Genomic DNA, 14,179 nt, shown 5'->3' with positions numbered 1-14,179 from the left:
TAACGCGTATGTATGCCTAACTGATTTATGCGTCATCGCAGTAATAGCGTTTTAAAATACAATTCTTGGACCTTAATACTAGGATAAGGCAATGTAAAGCAGACTTATGGCGGACTGGCGTCTAAAACCTTTACTGGTGAGTTAATTTACAAAGATCGCTTCCTTAACAATCGATAGATGCATTATTTTCGTTTAATAAAACATATGAAAAGTAATACAATTTAGGGAGCTAGCGAAGTATGTCATTGATGTCACGGGTAACCAGAGGGCTGTTTTCTTCCTTGCCCAGCGAATTGGCATCGCTATACAGGACGGCAACGCTACCAGCCTACTGGGCACCCTTTTTTTTCTGTGCACCGTACCCTCCGGCACCGAGTTCACCCCCAATGTTTACATGTAAAATATGTGTATATAGATTATTTTAGTTATTTTAGTATTTCTGTAGTTATATTTTTATGTTTGTTTTACAATAAATTAATTCAGTTATACAAGTAAAGTTTACACGGCATGTTAGAAAACAACAAATACCCATTGTTTTGGAGTTCTAAAAGTTGCCATCTCAATACAAGTTTACGATAAATAGGTAAATAAGAGTTATACACTTTGTTTTTTGTTTTTAAATTTTAATTATATTAAGTGCAAAATGTATTAAATATTTTTTCATAAATATATTTACAGGGTCGGCAATTGTATACGGAAGATAATTTCTGCCAAATGTCTACCTAGCAGCAAGTAATTTTTTCTCAAATGTTTAAAACACGTTTGCTCGATTAATTTCGAGAAACAGTGAGTAGAGATTAGCACCCAAATTCCCTAAATATGACTTGTTTCTGTGGGGCTATCTATCTAACGTGTCTATCGTAACAAGGTGATGAAATGAAAATTAAACAGTTAAAAACGCCCATCCGACACAAATTTGCTGAAATTGCGATAACGGCAATTTTCCTGCTGTGTACATATGTCAGACAGTATGTTCCGCATGTATTTGCCGACCCGAATAAATAATATTATAGGGACATTTTTACATAAATTGACTAAGTCCCCCGGTAAGCCAAGAAGGCTTGTGTTGTGGGTACTCAGACAACGATATATATATAATTTAAAAATACCTAAATAAGAAAATATCCATGACTCAGGAACATATATCTGAGTTCATCACGCAAATAAATGCCATTATCGGGATTCGAATGCAGGACCATCGGCTCTACAGGCAGGGTATATACTTCTTATTTGCCCACCCTGTATAAATGTGGTCGAACCTTTTTACAGATGGTCCTAATATAAGGTTCTCTGTGTGCCGTACCAATAGTCTCAAATTATTGTTATTTTTTTAGGATGTTATATCCCGTAAGTTGTACGCTTAAATCAAGTTTCGTAGACATTAATTAGAAACAGGGGCAACCTATGCTGGCGCCATCTTTAAAAACCTTTGACAGTCGCCAACTGTACTGAGATAATTATCTTTGTTTTTTATTACGCACTAATAACCTTACAATGAAAATGTAATGGACATAACAACAATTAAAACCTTAGTAAACAAAATATGTGTAAAACAATAGTAGTTATATTATTGTGAGTATACTAAATTACAGCAACGAAACTAGCTTCCGGTGGGTTTTCATGTGGCTATTTAAAAGATACTTAGTAGCACCTCTGTACGAGCACGAGTCGCAGCCGTACGGCTTTTGGCCCGAGTGCCGCGCCATTAGATGATTCTTTAGAGTAGCTGACTGAGCAGCCTTGTAGTCACAGATGTTACACTCGAAAGGTCTGTCACCTGTGTGTGTTTTCGTGTGACTTTTTAAATTACTGCTTCGGGCAAAGGCGGCATTACATTGCTCACATTTGTATGGTTTATCTCCAGTGTGTACTCTCGTGTGTTTTTGTAAATCACTGCTTTGGGCAAAGGCGGTATTACATTGCTCACATTTGTATGGTTTATCTCCAGTGTGTGTTCTCGTGTGACTTTTTAAATGACAGCTTTGGGCAAAGGCGGCATTACATTGCTCACATTTGTATGGTTTATCTCCAGTGTGTATTCTTTCATGCGTTTGTAAAACACCCATTCTAGCAAAGGCTGCGCTACACTGTCCACATTTGAATGGTTTATCTCCAGTGTGTATTCTTTCATGCGTTCGTAAATCACCCATTCTGGCAAAGGCTGCGCTACACTGCCCACATTTGAATGGCCGCTCGCCACTATGAATTCTCAAATGTGTCTGTAAATTTCCTTTCATACTAGTTGCATACTCGCATTCAGAACAAGTGAAGTACTTCACACCATGCCGACTCTTCCCATGCTCCAGTAGAAGCAGTCGAGTATCAAATGGGCTACTGCATTTTTTACACGTGAACTCCTTCCTTGAGCTTAGGCTGTTAGCCTCTTTCAATGCAATGTGAGATTGTAGGTGTTTCTCTAAGTCTGATTTTACACAAAATGTTTTGCCACACTGGTCACATTTGTAGCAATTCACATTCGAGATCGTTTTGTTTGAGGATCTATCAACAGCCTTTGTAGGAGGAATTTCTTGTTCATCCATGTTCATTGGCAACTCAGCTTGAGATGATGAAGAAAGGTCTTGAAGATTTTTCGTCTTAGATTCAATTTGCAGTTTACGTTTATTTATATTCGCTGATTCTTTTTTCGTCCCAGTTAGAGTTTTACCTGAATTAACATCATCTTTAATCTCTGTTTTTTTCATCTGTTTGTTTTGCGATTTGGTTTTGTTTGTTTTTGGTTCTTTTTGGGTGGCTAGTAGAGCTTGTCTTGAATTAATATTTTCTTTAAGATCTGTTTCTTTCTTCTCTTCATTCTGAGTTTTTCCTTTGTTGGTTTTCGCCGCGTTTGTGGCACTAAGTCGAGGTTGACCTGAAAGGAAAACACATCAGTTGTTAGATTTTGTTGTCCTATTGAATGTAGGCATTTTATTAAATTAGCTTAATGTTAGTATGACTTACGACGGTTTGAATTTGATCCGGTATTTTTAACCGACTTCAATTTCATAGAAGGAGGAGGTTCTGTATTCGGTGGAGGCTATTTTTTATATATATATGTTTACCAATTACTTCGACACCCGTGATCCGATTTGAGTAATTCTTTTTTTATTTGAAAGGAGATATCTTCAAGTTGGTCCCATTTTAATTTGGTTCTGATCTGATGATGGGATCCATGAGAAATTGAGGGAATCACTCGTTTTTTAAAGGCACGTGTATGGTGATTTGGGTGTTTTCTTAAGCAAATCGAGCATTTTCTCTCAAAAACTATCAATTTGATGAAGTGGATCTGATGACGATGATATTTTTAAATGTATTATGTCGCCGATTACTCCGACACCCGTGGTCCGATTTCAGTCATTCTTATTTTGTTTGAAAGCAGTTACCTCCAAGGTAGTCCCATAACATTCTTGGTTCTGATCTGATGATAGAATCCATGAGGAATTGAGGGAGCTCCTCACAATTTTATAAGGCACATGTATGGTGATTTGACTGTATTCTTAAGCAACTCATCTCGAAAACTACCAATTTGATGTAGTGCAACTGTAACCTTACCACGAGTTTGACTCTACATATTAGCTGACGTGTTCGTAACTTACTTTCTATACATCTCGCTCGCACTAATAGATTGCCAGTACGAGCGAGATGCATATAACTTACCTCTTATGATTGGGTGTATTATGATTTTTGATGTAGGTAGTATTGGAAATAAGACAGATAAGGGGTAGGTGTGTGAGGTAGACGGTGGTGTGGACGTGAAGGTAGACGGAGATCAGAGGTTGGGGGGTTGAGGGGCGGTGAGTTGGTGGGTCGGGGACTGAGGGGTTAGGAGTTGAGGAATCGGGGGGGGGAGGGGGAGGAGATGAGTGGTCGGGGGATGGAAGTTGAGGACTTGGGGGTTAGGATTAGGAGTAAATGGTCTGGGGTTGAGGGGTCGGGGAATGGTGGTTGAAGGTTTGGTGGTAGGGCACAGCCAGTGGATGTCATTCCAGATCTAGAGCAGAGCCCAACTGGGGAAGTACCTCCACCTTACAGAAAACCCTACTTATAGTGTTGTGTTCCTGCCGGTGAGTAAGGTTGCCAGAGCTCAATGAGAGGGGGGGGGGGGGGGGGCTTTAGGATCGGAAACGCGCATGTAACTCCTCTGGAGTTGCAGGCGTACATAGGCTACGGAGACTGCTTACCATCAGGCGGGCTGTATGCTTGTTTGCCACCGACGTAGTATTAAAAAAATCATAAAAAAGGATAATATTTTATTTTATCCTTTTTGAAGTCGGTTTACCTTTTTTTGTAAAAAAGTTTTTATCTTATTTAATCGTCTAAGTTCCAGTTAGTATTGTAATTATCATCAACTCAACTAATTAATTCAATCATTACGTTTAAATTATAGTATACAAATACTCTCTAGAAAGTCTAAAATGTATTTTATACTCTGGCAAAGCAGCTTTGTCAGTAGAAAAGTCGGCAAAAATAGATCTCCCATACAAATACTTGAATTTCGAGCTTTTTTTTACTGTCAAAATTTAACTCGTGAAGTCAAGCATCGTTTATAAGCGTCGTTAGTGGCTCACAGCGCGGGCAGGCGCAGGGCCAGCTGTAGCGGCGCAGGTCGAGGCCGAGCCGGCCGGCGAACTCGCCGCCGTAGAACACCAGCAGCTCCGTGAAGCGCGGCACGATCTTCACCGTCCTGGAAAGGATTTTTCTCAAACATGTAATGAAATGTTGACATGACGAGTTCCTAGTTACTATAATAAACATCTATTCGAAGTAGATTGTTTTCAAAATTCGCTGGCTAGTCTAAAAAATATAGTTAAACAATACAGGTATCAGTTATTTTTTCTATCGGATTCAAAAATTTGCATTAGCTATATAACTATATTTATTTCAGTTAACATAATTTATAATTTATGAACCTCTAGGTCTTTTTGTTGTATTTTCCTTTTGTTGTGGTACATCGTTAGTATTGCATTGTTGATATGTTTATACGACTGTTTGGTTTCTAAATACTAAAAAAAAATTACTTACTTCAAATTAGGCCCGGAAATACTACATATCAGGTGGCATGATATGTAAAGCAATTTCATACAGCCTTACACACCTAGGCCTGTGAGGCAACCTTCTTTTGTTTTTAAACGTCAAATTATGGCACGTCTTGGCATTCAACCTTAAAAACCTATAAGCAAAATTCTGCCATTGTTTTTTTTCTTTTTTTGTCTTTTTTTTTTTCTTTTTCTTTTTTTGTGTTTGTTAAATATTATTTCGGGGATGCAAAGGGGAACAAAAATAATCAAATTTTCGTTCCCCTTCTAATAACCCGAAAGTAATAATAACAATCATCATCATCATCCTATTTTTTTTTAATTATTTCATTGCAAGTTTGAGAAAAGCACGATACAAATCTCGGCGAGAAACGGGGTTGCCGGCCGCGTATCCCTACCGACCTCGCTACGCTCGGCCGTCTATATCTACTTGGCCTGCAACTCTTCGTTTCCCGTCTTCTATAGTTAGGTATGTACTAATAACATTTTCATCACACTTGCTCGAAAAAGATCTATTTCATGCAGGTGTGCTGAAGGACAAAGGCATATTTTGTTCCCGCGGGAGTTATGGATTGTGAAAAACAGCTATAGCTCCCTAGGGAGTTATAGCTTTTTTTAAATTTAAATGTCACTTATTCATACAAACCAAGTAGCAAAAATGAGTTATACTTTTAAAATACTGAATTTAATATTTTTGTTAATGTTTAAAATTATTTAATTTGATAAATTTAACAGCCGTTTAAAATATTTTTACATTATTTTCAATCGTGGCTGAATGCCGAATAGGTCTGTGCCTTCGATGCCTCACCTGCCAAGAAATTACAAAATGGCGGACGAACGTTTCAGAAACGAACGAGGAAGTTGCATTTTGTCCACATGTGGGACAAAGTAATCAGATGCAAATTTTGAGTTGTGTCCTTATGTTAGCTGGTAGAATTTACTTTAAATGATAATTTCTTTTATTACGTTCATTTGGATTTGATTTGGTTTGTTTTTTTTGGTATTTCATAGTATTTTCCTCGTGTCGGTGTGATGAAAAATCATGTGTTATACTTGGAGGCAAAGTTTGTTTAACCGTCGTGCCTTGAAACACAACGCTCAAGATTCCACTTCTCGAACCACTCGCTAGGCTCGTGGTACAATTTTGAAGTCTTTCGCTTGCGTTGCTTGTCTTTCGGGTATCAATATTAGCACGAGCGGTTAAACAACAACTTGGACCCCTTGTAAAACAAATAATTATTAAAAAATGTGAAGACATACGCCGTAGCAATATCGTTTTATTAACCGACTTTAAAAAGGCAGACGTTTTCAATTCGTTGGGATCTTTCTGGACGCAGTTATGAACAAACGTTCCAATTGGTTGAATGTCATCGATACGAAAGACCATTTTTTTGACTGAAGGACTATAATTTAATGAAAAATGTTTGTGGGTAGGAACGCTTTGTGCGTCGGCGCACTGTGGGCTCTCATTGAGATAGAAACCGAAGTTGTTATTTTTATGTTTTTTTGATTGAAATAGATTTTGCCCAGCATTGTTATAGTAACCTATGAATTTTAGACGACTTGGAATGAAAAATGTCGAGTTACGAATTTAACCTTTTCAACGCTTTTCCACACGTGTCAAGAAATGCCATGGACGCCAAAAAGTTAACTGGTGAAGAGCGAATATGAAGCTTAACTGACAATAGGAAAGTCGCTTTGACAACGTCCGCCATAGCCTTTTTAATGGTCATTGACGTCGCGGGCACGACAGACGATGACCGTTTTAGTGGTCTTTGGCGTTGAAAAGGTTTAAAAAAAATGTATGGAGCAGGAACAAGAAATCATTATTACTCAAGAACCGCAGAACAAACTGTAATATCCTCGCAGGTGGTTATAGGGAACGTGCATGAACTGTAGGAGGCAGCACAGGAGCTGTCAGATTTTTGGCGCGAAGCGTAAATGTGATGTTTATTGTTCCGATGTAGCCCACAAGATGGCAGAACCTACTATGCACAAGAAAACACTTGACGTGTAAATGTGCCTGTTTATGGTTCCGATTCAGACTACAAGATGGCAGACCCTCCAACGCGCACGGTCCCTATACTACGAATTATTTGTGATTTTTGGCATACTACATATATCCGTTACGGGTACGGATTTTTTTAAAATCATTAATTGTTTCTATGGGAAAAGCACAAAGACCAAAGTCAACTTTTTAGGGTTTTGCTCAGTGTGTTTATGCTAAGTTATAAGTTTCAGACGATTTGAGTTGAAAATAGTAGGTAGAGTAGTGATTTTTTTTTTTAAATGTATAGAACAAAATATTAAAATATCTCAAGAAATACGGTAATACCCTCGCAAATGGTTATACTACGAATTATTTGTGATTTTTTGGCATACTACATATATCCTCCACGGGTCCTTTAAAAAAAAACAAATTGTTTCTACAACTGTTTGAGAGTTTTGTAAAGTCGTTTTTTTGTTAACTATTCTTACTGTTTTCCTAAAAATGTAATATTTAGAGCCCTCGCCTGTAGTAGAGCTCGCCCTGGTACTGGAAGGCGACCAGGTTCTGCTCGGAGTAGCGCCGCGCGCAGTTGACGTATCGCATCCAGTTGGAGTTGTTGGCGTCGCTCGCGTCCACCACGTGGCACGGCTTGTTGTTGCGGTCGTAGATCTACAAAACAATACATTTCAATACAACATGTATCGATGGCGCAGGTATAGAAATGTAATACAATAGGTGCGGAGGTGAGAAACTCCTGAGATACATTGAGTTTGTCTTAGACAATGGCAGTTCAGAAAAAGATGGAATGGTTTGGATTTTATCAATGTTCTCGACCAAGGAATGTCATTTTGGACAAAGACTATACTTTACTCCGTTGGCTCAGCGACCCAAATTGAGACATTGCATCCGACACAAGACAGCGCCACTTTCAGCAATTGTCGACGCGAAGTTCGCGCAGATCCGCCTCCACCATGTCGCTCCAGCGATACGTGAGGCGTCCCATAGGACGTTCTCCTGCTAGGCGACCCATGTACGCTCTTTTCACGTTCAGATCTTCATCCATTCTCTCAAGGTGGCCCAACAAACGGAGGCTGTGAGCATTACTTTCTCCCATGATGAGGTTCACAAAACTTACTAAGACAAAGACTAAGATCTATAATTTACAAATGCCTGTAGGTTGGAACGTTTGTGTGTCTATTATAGTGCCTATTGATTTGGGTACAGTGGAGTGCATTACAGCACTCTGCAGTAGCTCGCTCGGATATATATCGGAGCGGCCAAGGTGGCCACAAATATCTGAATACGCCTCTATTATTAAGGCGTTAGTGTGTGTTCCGATATTTTTGAGCGCCTCGGCTGCTCTAATATATGTGATGGCGACTGTACTAACGTCTTCAGTGGTGGCAGCTGGTACATAGCACATACCTGCTAGTGCATACATTTGTACGATAGTTCAATTAATAGGTATTTTGATTTCCATGTAGGTCAACGTTTTGCTTGAGATATTCTTCCAGCTTAATTATAGTAAATGTAGAATAAATAGTGTTAGTGAAAACTGACCTGCCATTCGTAGCCCGAGTCGAGAGCGGTCTTGAGACGGCGACCTCGGTAGGGCCCGAAACGCACGCCGCTGGGCAACGTCAGCGTGCTAAAAACGCCTATACCCGCCCCTGTCATACAACGAGTAAATATTGGCATTCTTGGAGTTTCATAATATATATATTATCGACAGAATACTTTACTAAATAAATATCGTGTCTACATAGTACAGTTTGCAGCAAAAGTACGTACTTACCTAAAAGCTAAGCTATAGCGTTTGTCAAGACAGGAAAAGTAGACGCAGATCATTCTTAACATTTCATTTTCTGAGTGACTTTTGCTGCTGAGTGTACCCTTATAAATTTAATATCTACAAAAGATAGGGTACCTATCTACTAAAGTTTCAAAATAATTGCATGCTATGCGAATTGCATTTTCAATATTTACTTTGTAATAAAATAGGTTAATATTGTCAATGCGGCGAAGACCGTCTATCAGGCAAGTCCGTCTACTCACTCGTATGTTTATATACGTACCTACGCCACTTACAAGTTACAACTCGGTTAGTATAGCAGTTATTCATCCTAAATCTATTGCTTTCCAGTAGATATCGCTATAGGGCGAACACTACTCATTGAGTAGTACTCAACAATCAACTTTAGTCGTGTTTAGAACTTCAACGAGTGCAACGTGGTTCCGCAAAATGCATGCAAATGGTTCACTGCGTTCATCCTAGACTCTTATAATACCTTAGTTTTATCCAGTCAAACTTTATTTTGAATAAAGTACCTAATGCCGGCCTTCCCCGCATCGACTCTGCGACATTCATGGAATCTGCTTTTGATAAACTTGAGGTACCTATAATATGAGGCTGAAAATCTACATGTTCTATCTATTTCTATTTGGTCCTGGGCGGCAAAAAATCCTACAGCACACGAAATCGACGTAAATTCAGTGGATATATACGCTGAGAACTGGGAACTGGCATGCTGTTTAAACTATATTCTTCTCTTCGTTTCAGACCGCGAGCCAGGAACAATTTCCATGACCAATCGCCTCCCGGGCGAAAACTCGTAAAGTGGTTAACGGCTATGTATAATTAACCCTCGTGGACGTCAGCTGCTGCTCCGTTGGTGGGTTGAGGAACGGCAGCCACCGAAACACGTAGAAAAAATTTACTCATCGTCTCCCGTTTGATACTTTGTCAGATGATAGTTCAGATGCTATTGTTAATTAAAAAATCGTCTGCCGATTGTATCGCGGTGGTAAGAACGTCCGCTGCAGCTGCAGCTGGTCGCGTAAATATGTAATAGTAGTTTTTGAGAAAAATGGCAACATTGGTTTGCACAAACATCCTCTCACCCCAAACGCATATACCATCTCCGTTCCGTCGTGGGTAAAAAATAAGCGCTTTACCTTTTTATGATATTAATAACAAAATCATGAGACTTTGTATGTAGCATTCCATCAGGCGTTTCAAATAAACGAATTACGCAATTTACACATTACGCATACTTTGCGGACATAAAGTGGTAAGGCGCGTATTTTTTACATGTTCATGTCATCAACTGACGATCTTTCGACCACGATACAACCGGCTGACTATTTTTAATTCATGATAGCATCTAAATTAAGTATCATCTGGCAAAGTATCAGCCGGGAGGCGATGACTGACGATATATGCTCCTGGCCCGCGGTCTACCACTTTTGTCGGCCAGACCCACGGGGTTATTGATCAATAGTATCAATACGTACGTAACAACAATACTTATGTATGTACTATATTAAGTACCTACCTACTTTACCTACTCAAGTATGTATATCAACTGAAACGTGAGAAAGTTGGAATACATCTCTAACTACTCCATACCAACTGCTAAAGGAATCTAATCTTCATCTATCTAGAAACCTGGGATGTTCGAGTAGGCAAGATGCAGGAAGATTCTTGGGACAGTGAGCGCCGCGCGCGGCACGAACGCGGGGAGCCCCGTCACGGCGGGCACCTGGCACATGCACACGGAGTACCGTGTAGTAGTAACTAGCCAATATCAAGCAACATTCCTAGCTTCGGCAACAGTTTTATGTGAAACAAATTCGGTCAAATGCGAGTTTATAATTATTCCGTAATACCCAAATCAGATAACACAATTGTAGATCATGCTTCTCATGCTCCTATTCAGTCATCCAAAACGTATGCAATGCAGGGCGGATAAAGCAGTAGGAAAAACATACATTACATGGAGACTAATCATTACATTCTATAAACATGGAGATTAATAATTCATTGTTAGTACGACTCCGACATTGAAGAGGAAAAATAATATGTAGGTACAATGGAGTTGGCCCGTCGAAGTACCTACCTATTTTACAGATGGCGCCAACACAGCTTAAGTACCCTGTCAATCCCTAGAATTATGTCATGTTTTTGCGTATTGCGCTGCCCATATGCCCATGGGCGTAGGCAAGTAAAGGCAGGGGGGGGGGTAGGTGCCCAAATTTTACATACAATGTATGTCCCTCTGTGGCCCTTGCCCCCCCCAGGGCTCCAGCGATATCACCTATTCCCCCCCCCCCCCCCCCCCCTAGTTCACAAGCTCGTTACGCCCTTGCATAATGCCCGTTGCGTATACTACGCCCACACATTGCAAGTATGAGGGAAGTGAAAAACGCCTTAAACAATGTAGCTGCCACCTCTTTGGAACACCTTGCAAATCTGCTGCCAGCTATTATATTCGCCCGGACCGACAGGGCCCTTCGTTTCCTTTCTATGTCCATGCCACCCTTAAGGGCGGTCGCGATCACATGGCCTAAGTCAGTGGTGGGGCAAGTACGGCCCGCGGGTCAGTTCTAGCCCGCGGAAGGATTTTATCCAGCTCGCCGATGGTCGTTCAAAATAATTAGTATATGACCCGCGAACACGCGCGGACCCGGCGCCCTTATTTGAAACTTCTTAAAGTTTCTGGCCCCCCATAAAGAAAGTTTGCCCACCACTGGCCTAAGTACTTAAAATGATGGGTTATTCCCACTAGTTACCACCAACTCGGTTTGGTGGTAACCATTAGTTACCAGTATGGTAAAAGGTGTGAAAAAAAAAAAAACCCAGTAGTTACTACTGGCAACAATTTGGTGGTAACTAGTGGGAATAACCCAAAATGATCCACTCTCTATAGAAATACCATTGAGGCAAATATCAGGGACTTACACAGTAACATGCAACACTAGGAATAATAATTTTCACATTTTTTATTTGATTAATAGTTCAAGACAAAATTTTCATATGCTTTTTTACACCATTTTTTCCTATTCGGTTTAAAGCTCTCCTAAGGAAATTTCGGAGTATCAGTAGAATCAGGTAGCAGCCCCCAGTGTGTCAATTAAGAAATCCAACCTGAATCAGCACTTACTCTGGAGGTACTACATTATCTCTACAAATTATTTGATTGTAAACTATTTGCAATAGAGCTATTTTTCATATAAAACTATACATTTCATTTATTACAATTTCTGATCCTCCCAGATACAAATAGGGTGTTTCTATTATTTTAACTGAAAATCAGCTTCAATTCTTTTTTATGATCAATTTTATGTAAAGCCTTAAAATGTACCTTCCATTACACAAATTTATTTCATCATGATCATAGAAAACATCTATATTTTTAATACAGCAAAGTTATTGTAGCACTTGTCCTGTAATACACATAAGCCAATCATTTTAGTTTAGATCGATTATGTACCTAGGTATAGTCAATAAAAGTATGTACATTTACATTCTGTAGCATCATAGTTACACTAAACACAAAAATAATAATAAATTAAAAGTGAATATACAAAAAGCACAGACTGTACTTTATCAATGTCAAATTAGTTAATCCTAGACATAATATACCTATAGTTTGTCAAAGGGCTATCTCATTTCAAACATAGACAGAGGGAGTCATACTATCTTTGTCTTACACTAGTACTAGCATCCAAAAGAAAAGGATGAGTATAGTTTTTATTGTTCTTATTTACTGACAAATTGGTTTGACCAACTATATATGTATTGTATACCATATCTAGCAATGTTTACAGCAAGCATACTTTAATTTTGTTAATTTTTTATATGCTTAACATTCAAGTTGAATATTCACTTGTCCAAAAATCATCACAAATTATACCCAGGCTTAAGATCTAATACATGTTTTACAAAGAACTTACCTTGTCATCGGGTATAACAAGTAATGGTCCATGTATTGAGCAGTACTCATACACATAGTCCCGGCACTCAGAGCAATCTGTAACAATATATCCGGTGTATCCGGCTGCTGGCACAAGCCTATGACATTATTAGTTAGATACCTAGTAGATTCCTCATAATGGAACCCCATAACCGAGATACCTAATAAGAGGTCTTGCTTTGTATCCTTAACATTTCAAAACAACAAAAACCTAATTTTTTTGACTTAAAAGTTTGTTACTATTGGTAAACAAGTTTTTCATGAAGTTAATAATGTAAATATATATCTTAGCCTATAACATACATCTTGAACATTGTTAACTAAATACAAAAAAAAATACAAACATTGTATTTCGTTACCAGCCAGTAGATGAAATAAACTGAGATAAAACACGTTTTGTCCTAGCCTCTTGGGGTTCATTGTTTTAATATTAGTACAAATTACCTCCAATTAAATTTAAAATAATTAAATGGAACATAGTTGCTTTTGTTTTATTTCGTTCGATTTTATAACAAAACAAATTCAACTTTATTTTCTAATACCATTGTTTCAAATTTGATTGCCAATTTTCCTTGTATGGAGGGCTAGACGCTATGTATTACAATACTTAATTGTGGCCCTAGTGAAAAAGGGTACAAGTCTCTGGCAGTTTAGGTGTATAAGGGCATAAGTGTTACGTGGAACTTACACCCCTTTACACCTGCGCTGCCAGAGACTTGTACCCTTTTTCACTAGGGCCACAGTTATATTAATACAACATTATCACGTCATTTACTTACAAATGAACTCATCGAAGGGTGGCTCCTCTGGCTCGTAGTAACATACACGAGCCCGCTTTCTCAGATTGAAACGGCTCATCTTCTAGAACAACATGGAAAAAGTAGAAATCAGCTATTTAGAAGAAGTTTCTCGCTGAATCATTTATTCGTTACATTCCAGAAAACCTTAGAAATACAATTCTAATACAACACAATTACGTTAGATGTAACCTAGTGTAAAGATACATCAAATCAAATGGTAAAAATACAAAAAACTAAGTGTAGGATGAGCAATGTTCGTTAGGTTACGTACGATGTACGATTCAATTGTGAAAAATCGGTTGATTGCTAGTAAGTTTAACGTAATTACCTTTGTTCGATTAGTTGCTGAGTTCGATTATTTTTTCAACTCCACATTCGACCTGGTTCAGCGCAGTTAAAAGAGAAAAGAACTTGGTTTTAACCATGTGCCCGATCAAAATGAACGATTCCCGCCACTTTCCACTTTTTCCCGCTAACTTTTTTAATGGGTCCAAACTGTACTGAAAAGTTTCAAACTTTCTCACTAAAAGCTTCTACAAATCGTGCAACAACAACAAATGACAAGCGATTTTATACTAATAATTACCGGCTAAGTATGAG

The 14,179-nt window shown here is 38.7% G+C and overlaps 2 protein-coding genes across 2 annotated transcripts; both read right to left on the bottom strand.

The window, feature by feature from the left end:
• Positions 1 to 1,276: 1,276 nt before the first annotated feature.
• On the bottom strand, positions 1,277 to 2,692 carry LOC133517327 (zinc finger protein 239-like). Its single transcript, XM_061850591.1, has one exon. It carries the CDS (start codon positions 2,544 to 2,546, stop codon positions 1,587 to 1,589), a length of 960 nt encoding a protein of 319 aa, XP_061706575.1. The 5' UTR covers positions 2,547 to 2,692; the 3' UTR covers positions 1,277 to 1,586.
• LOC133517503 (histone-lysine N-methyltransferase PRDM7-like) lies at positions 2,554 to 10,574 on the bottom strand. The gene is made up of 6 exons (XM_061850837.1): positions 10,472 to 10,574; positions 8,584 to 8,693; positions 7,547 to 7,692; positions 4,566 to 4,681; positions 2,666 to 2,869; positions 2,554 to 2,594 (listed from the first exon to the last, which is right to left on the bottom strand). Exons 1-6 carry the CDS (start codon positions 10,572 to 10,574, stop codon positions 2,554 to 2,556), a joined length of 720 nt encoding a protein of 239 aa, XP_061706821.1.
• Between the last annotated feature and the right edge of the window lie 3,605 nt (positions 10,575 to 14,179).

The sequence above is a fragment of the Cydia pomonella genome, chromosome 4 (genome assembly GCF_033807575.1).
Source record: "Cydia pomonella isolate Wapato2018A chromosome 4, ilCydPomo1, whole genome shotgun sequence".
Lineage (NCBI taxonomy): Eukaryota > Metazoa > Arthropoda > Insecta > Lepidoptera > Tortricidae > Cydia > Cydia pomonella.
This window is presented reverse-complemented; position numbering and strand designations above follow the sequence as displayed.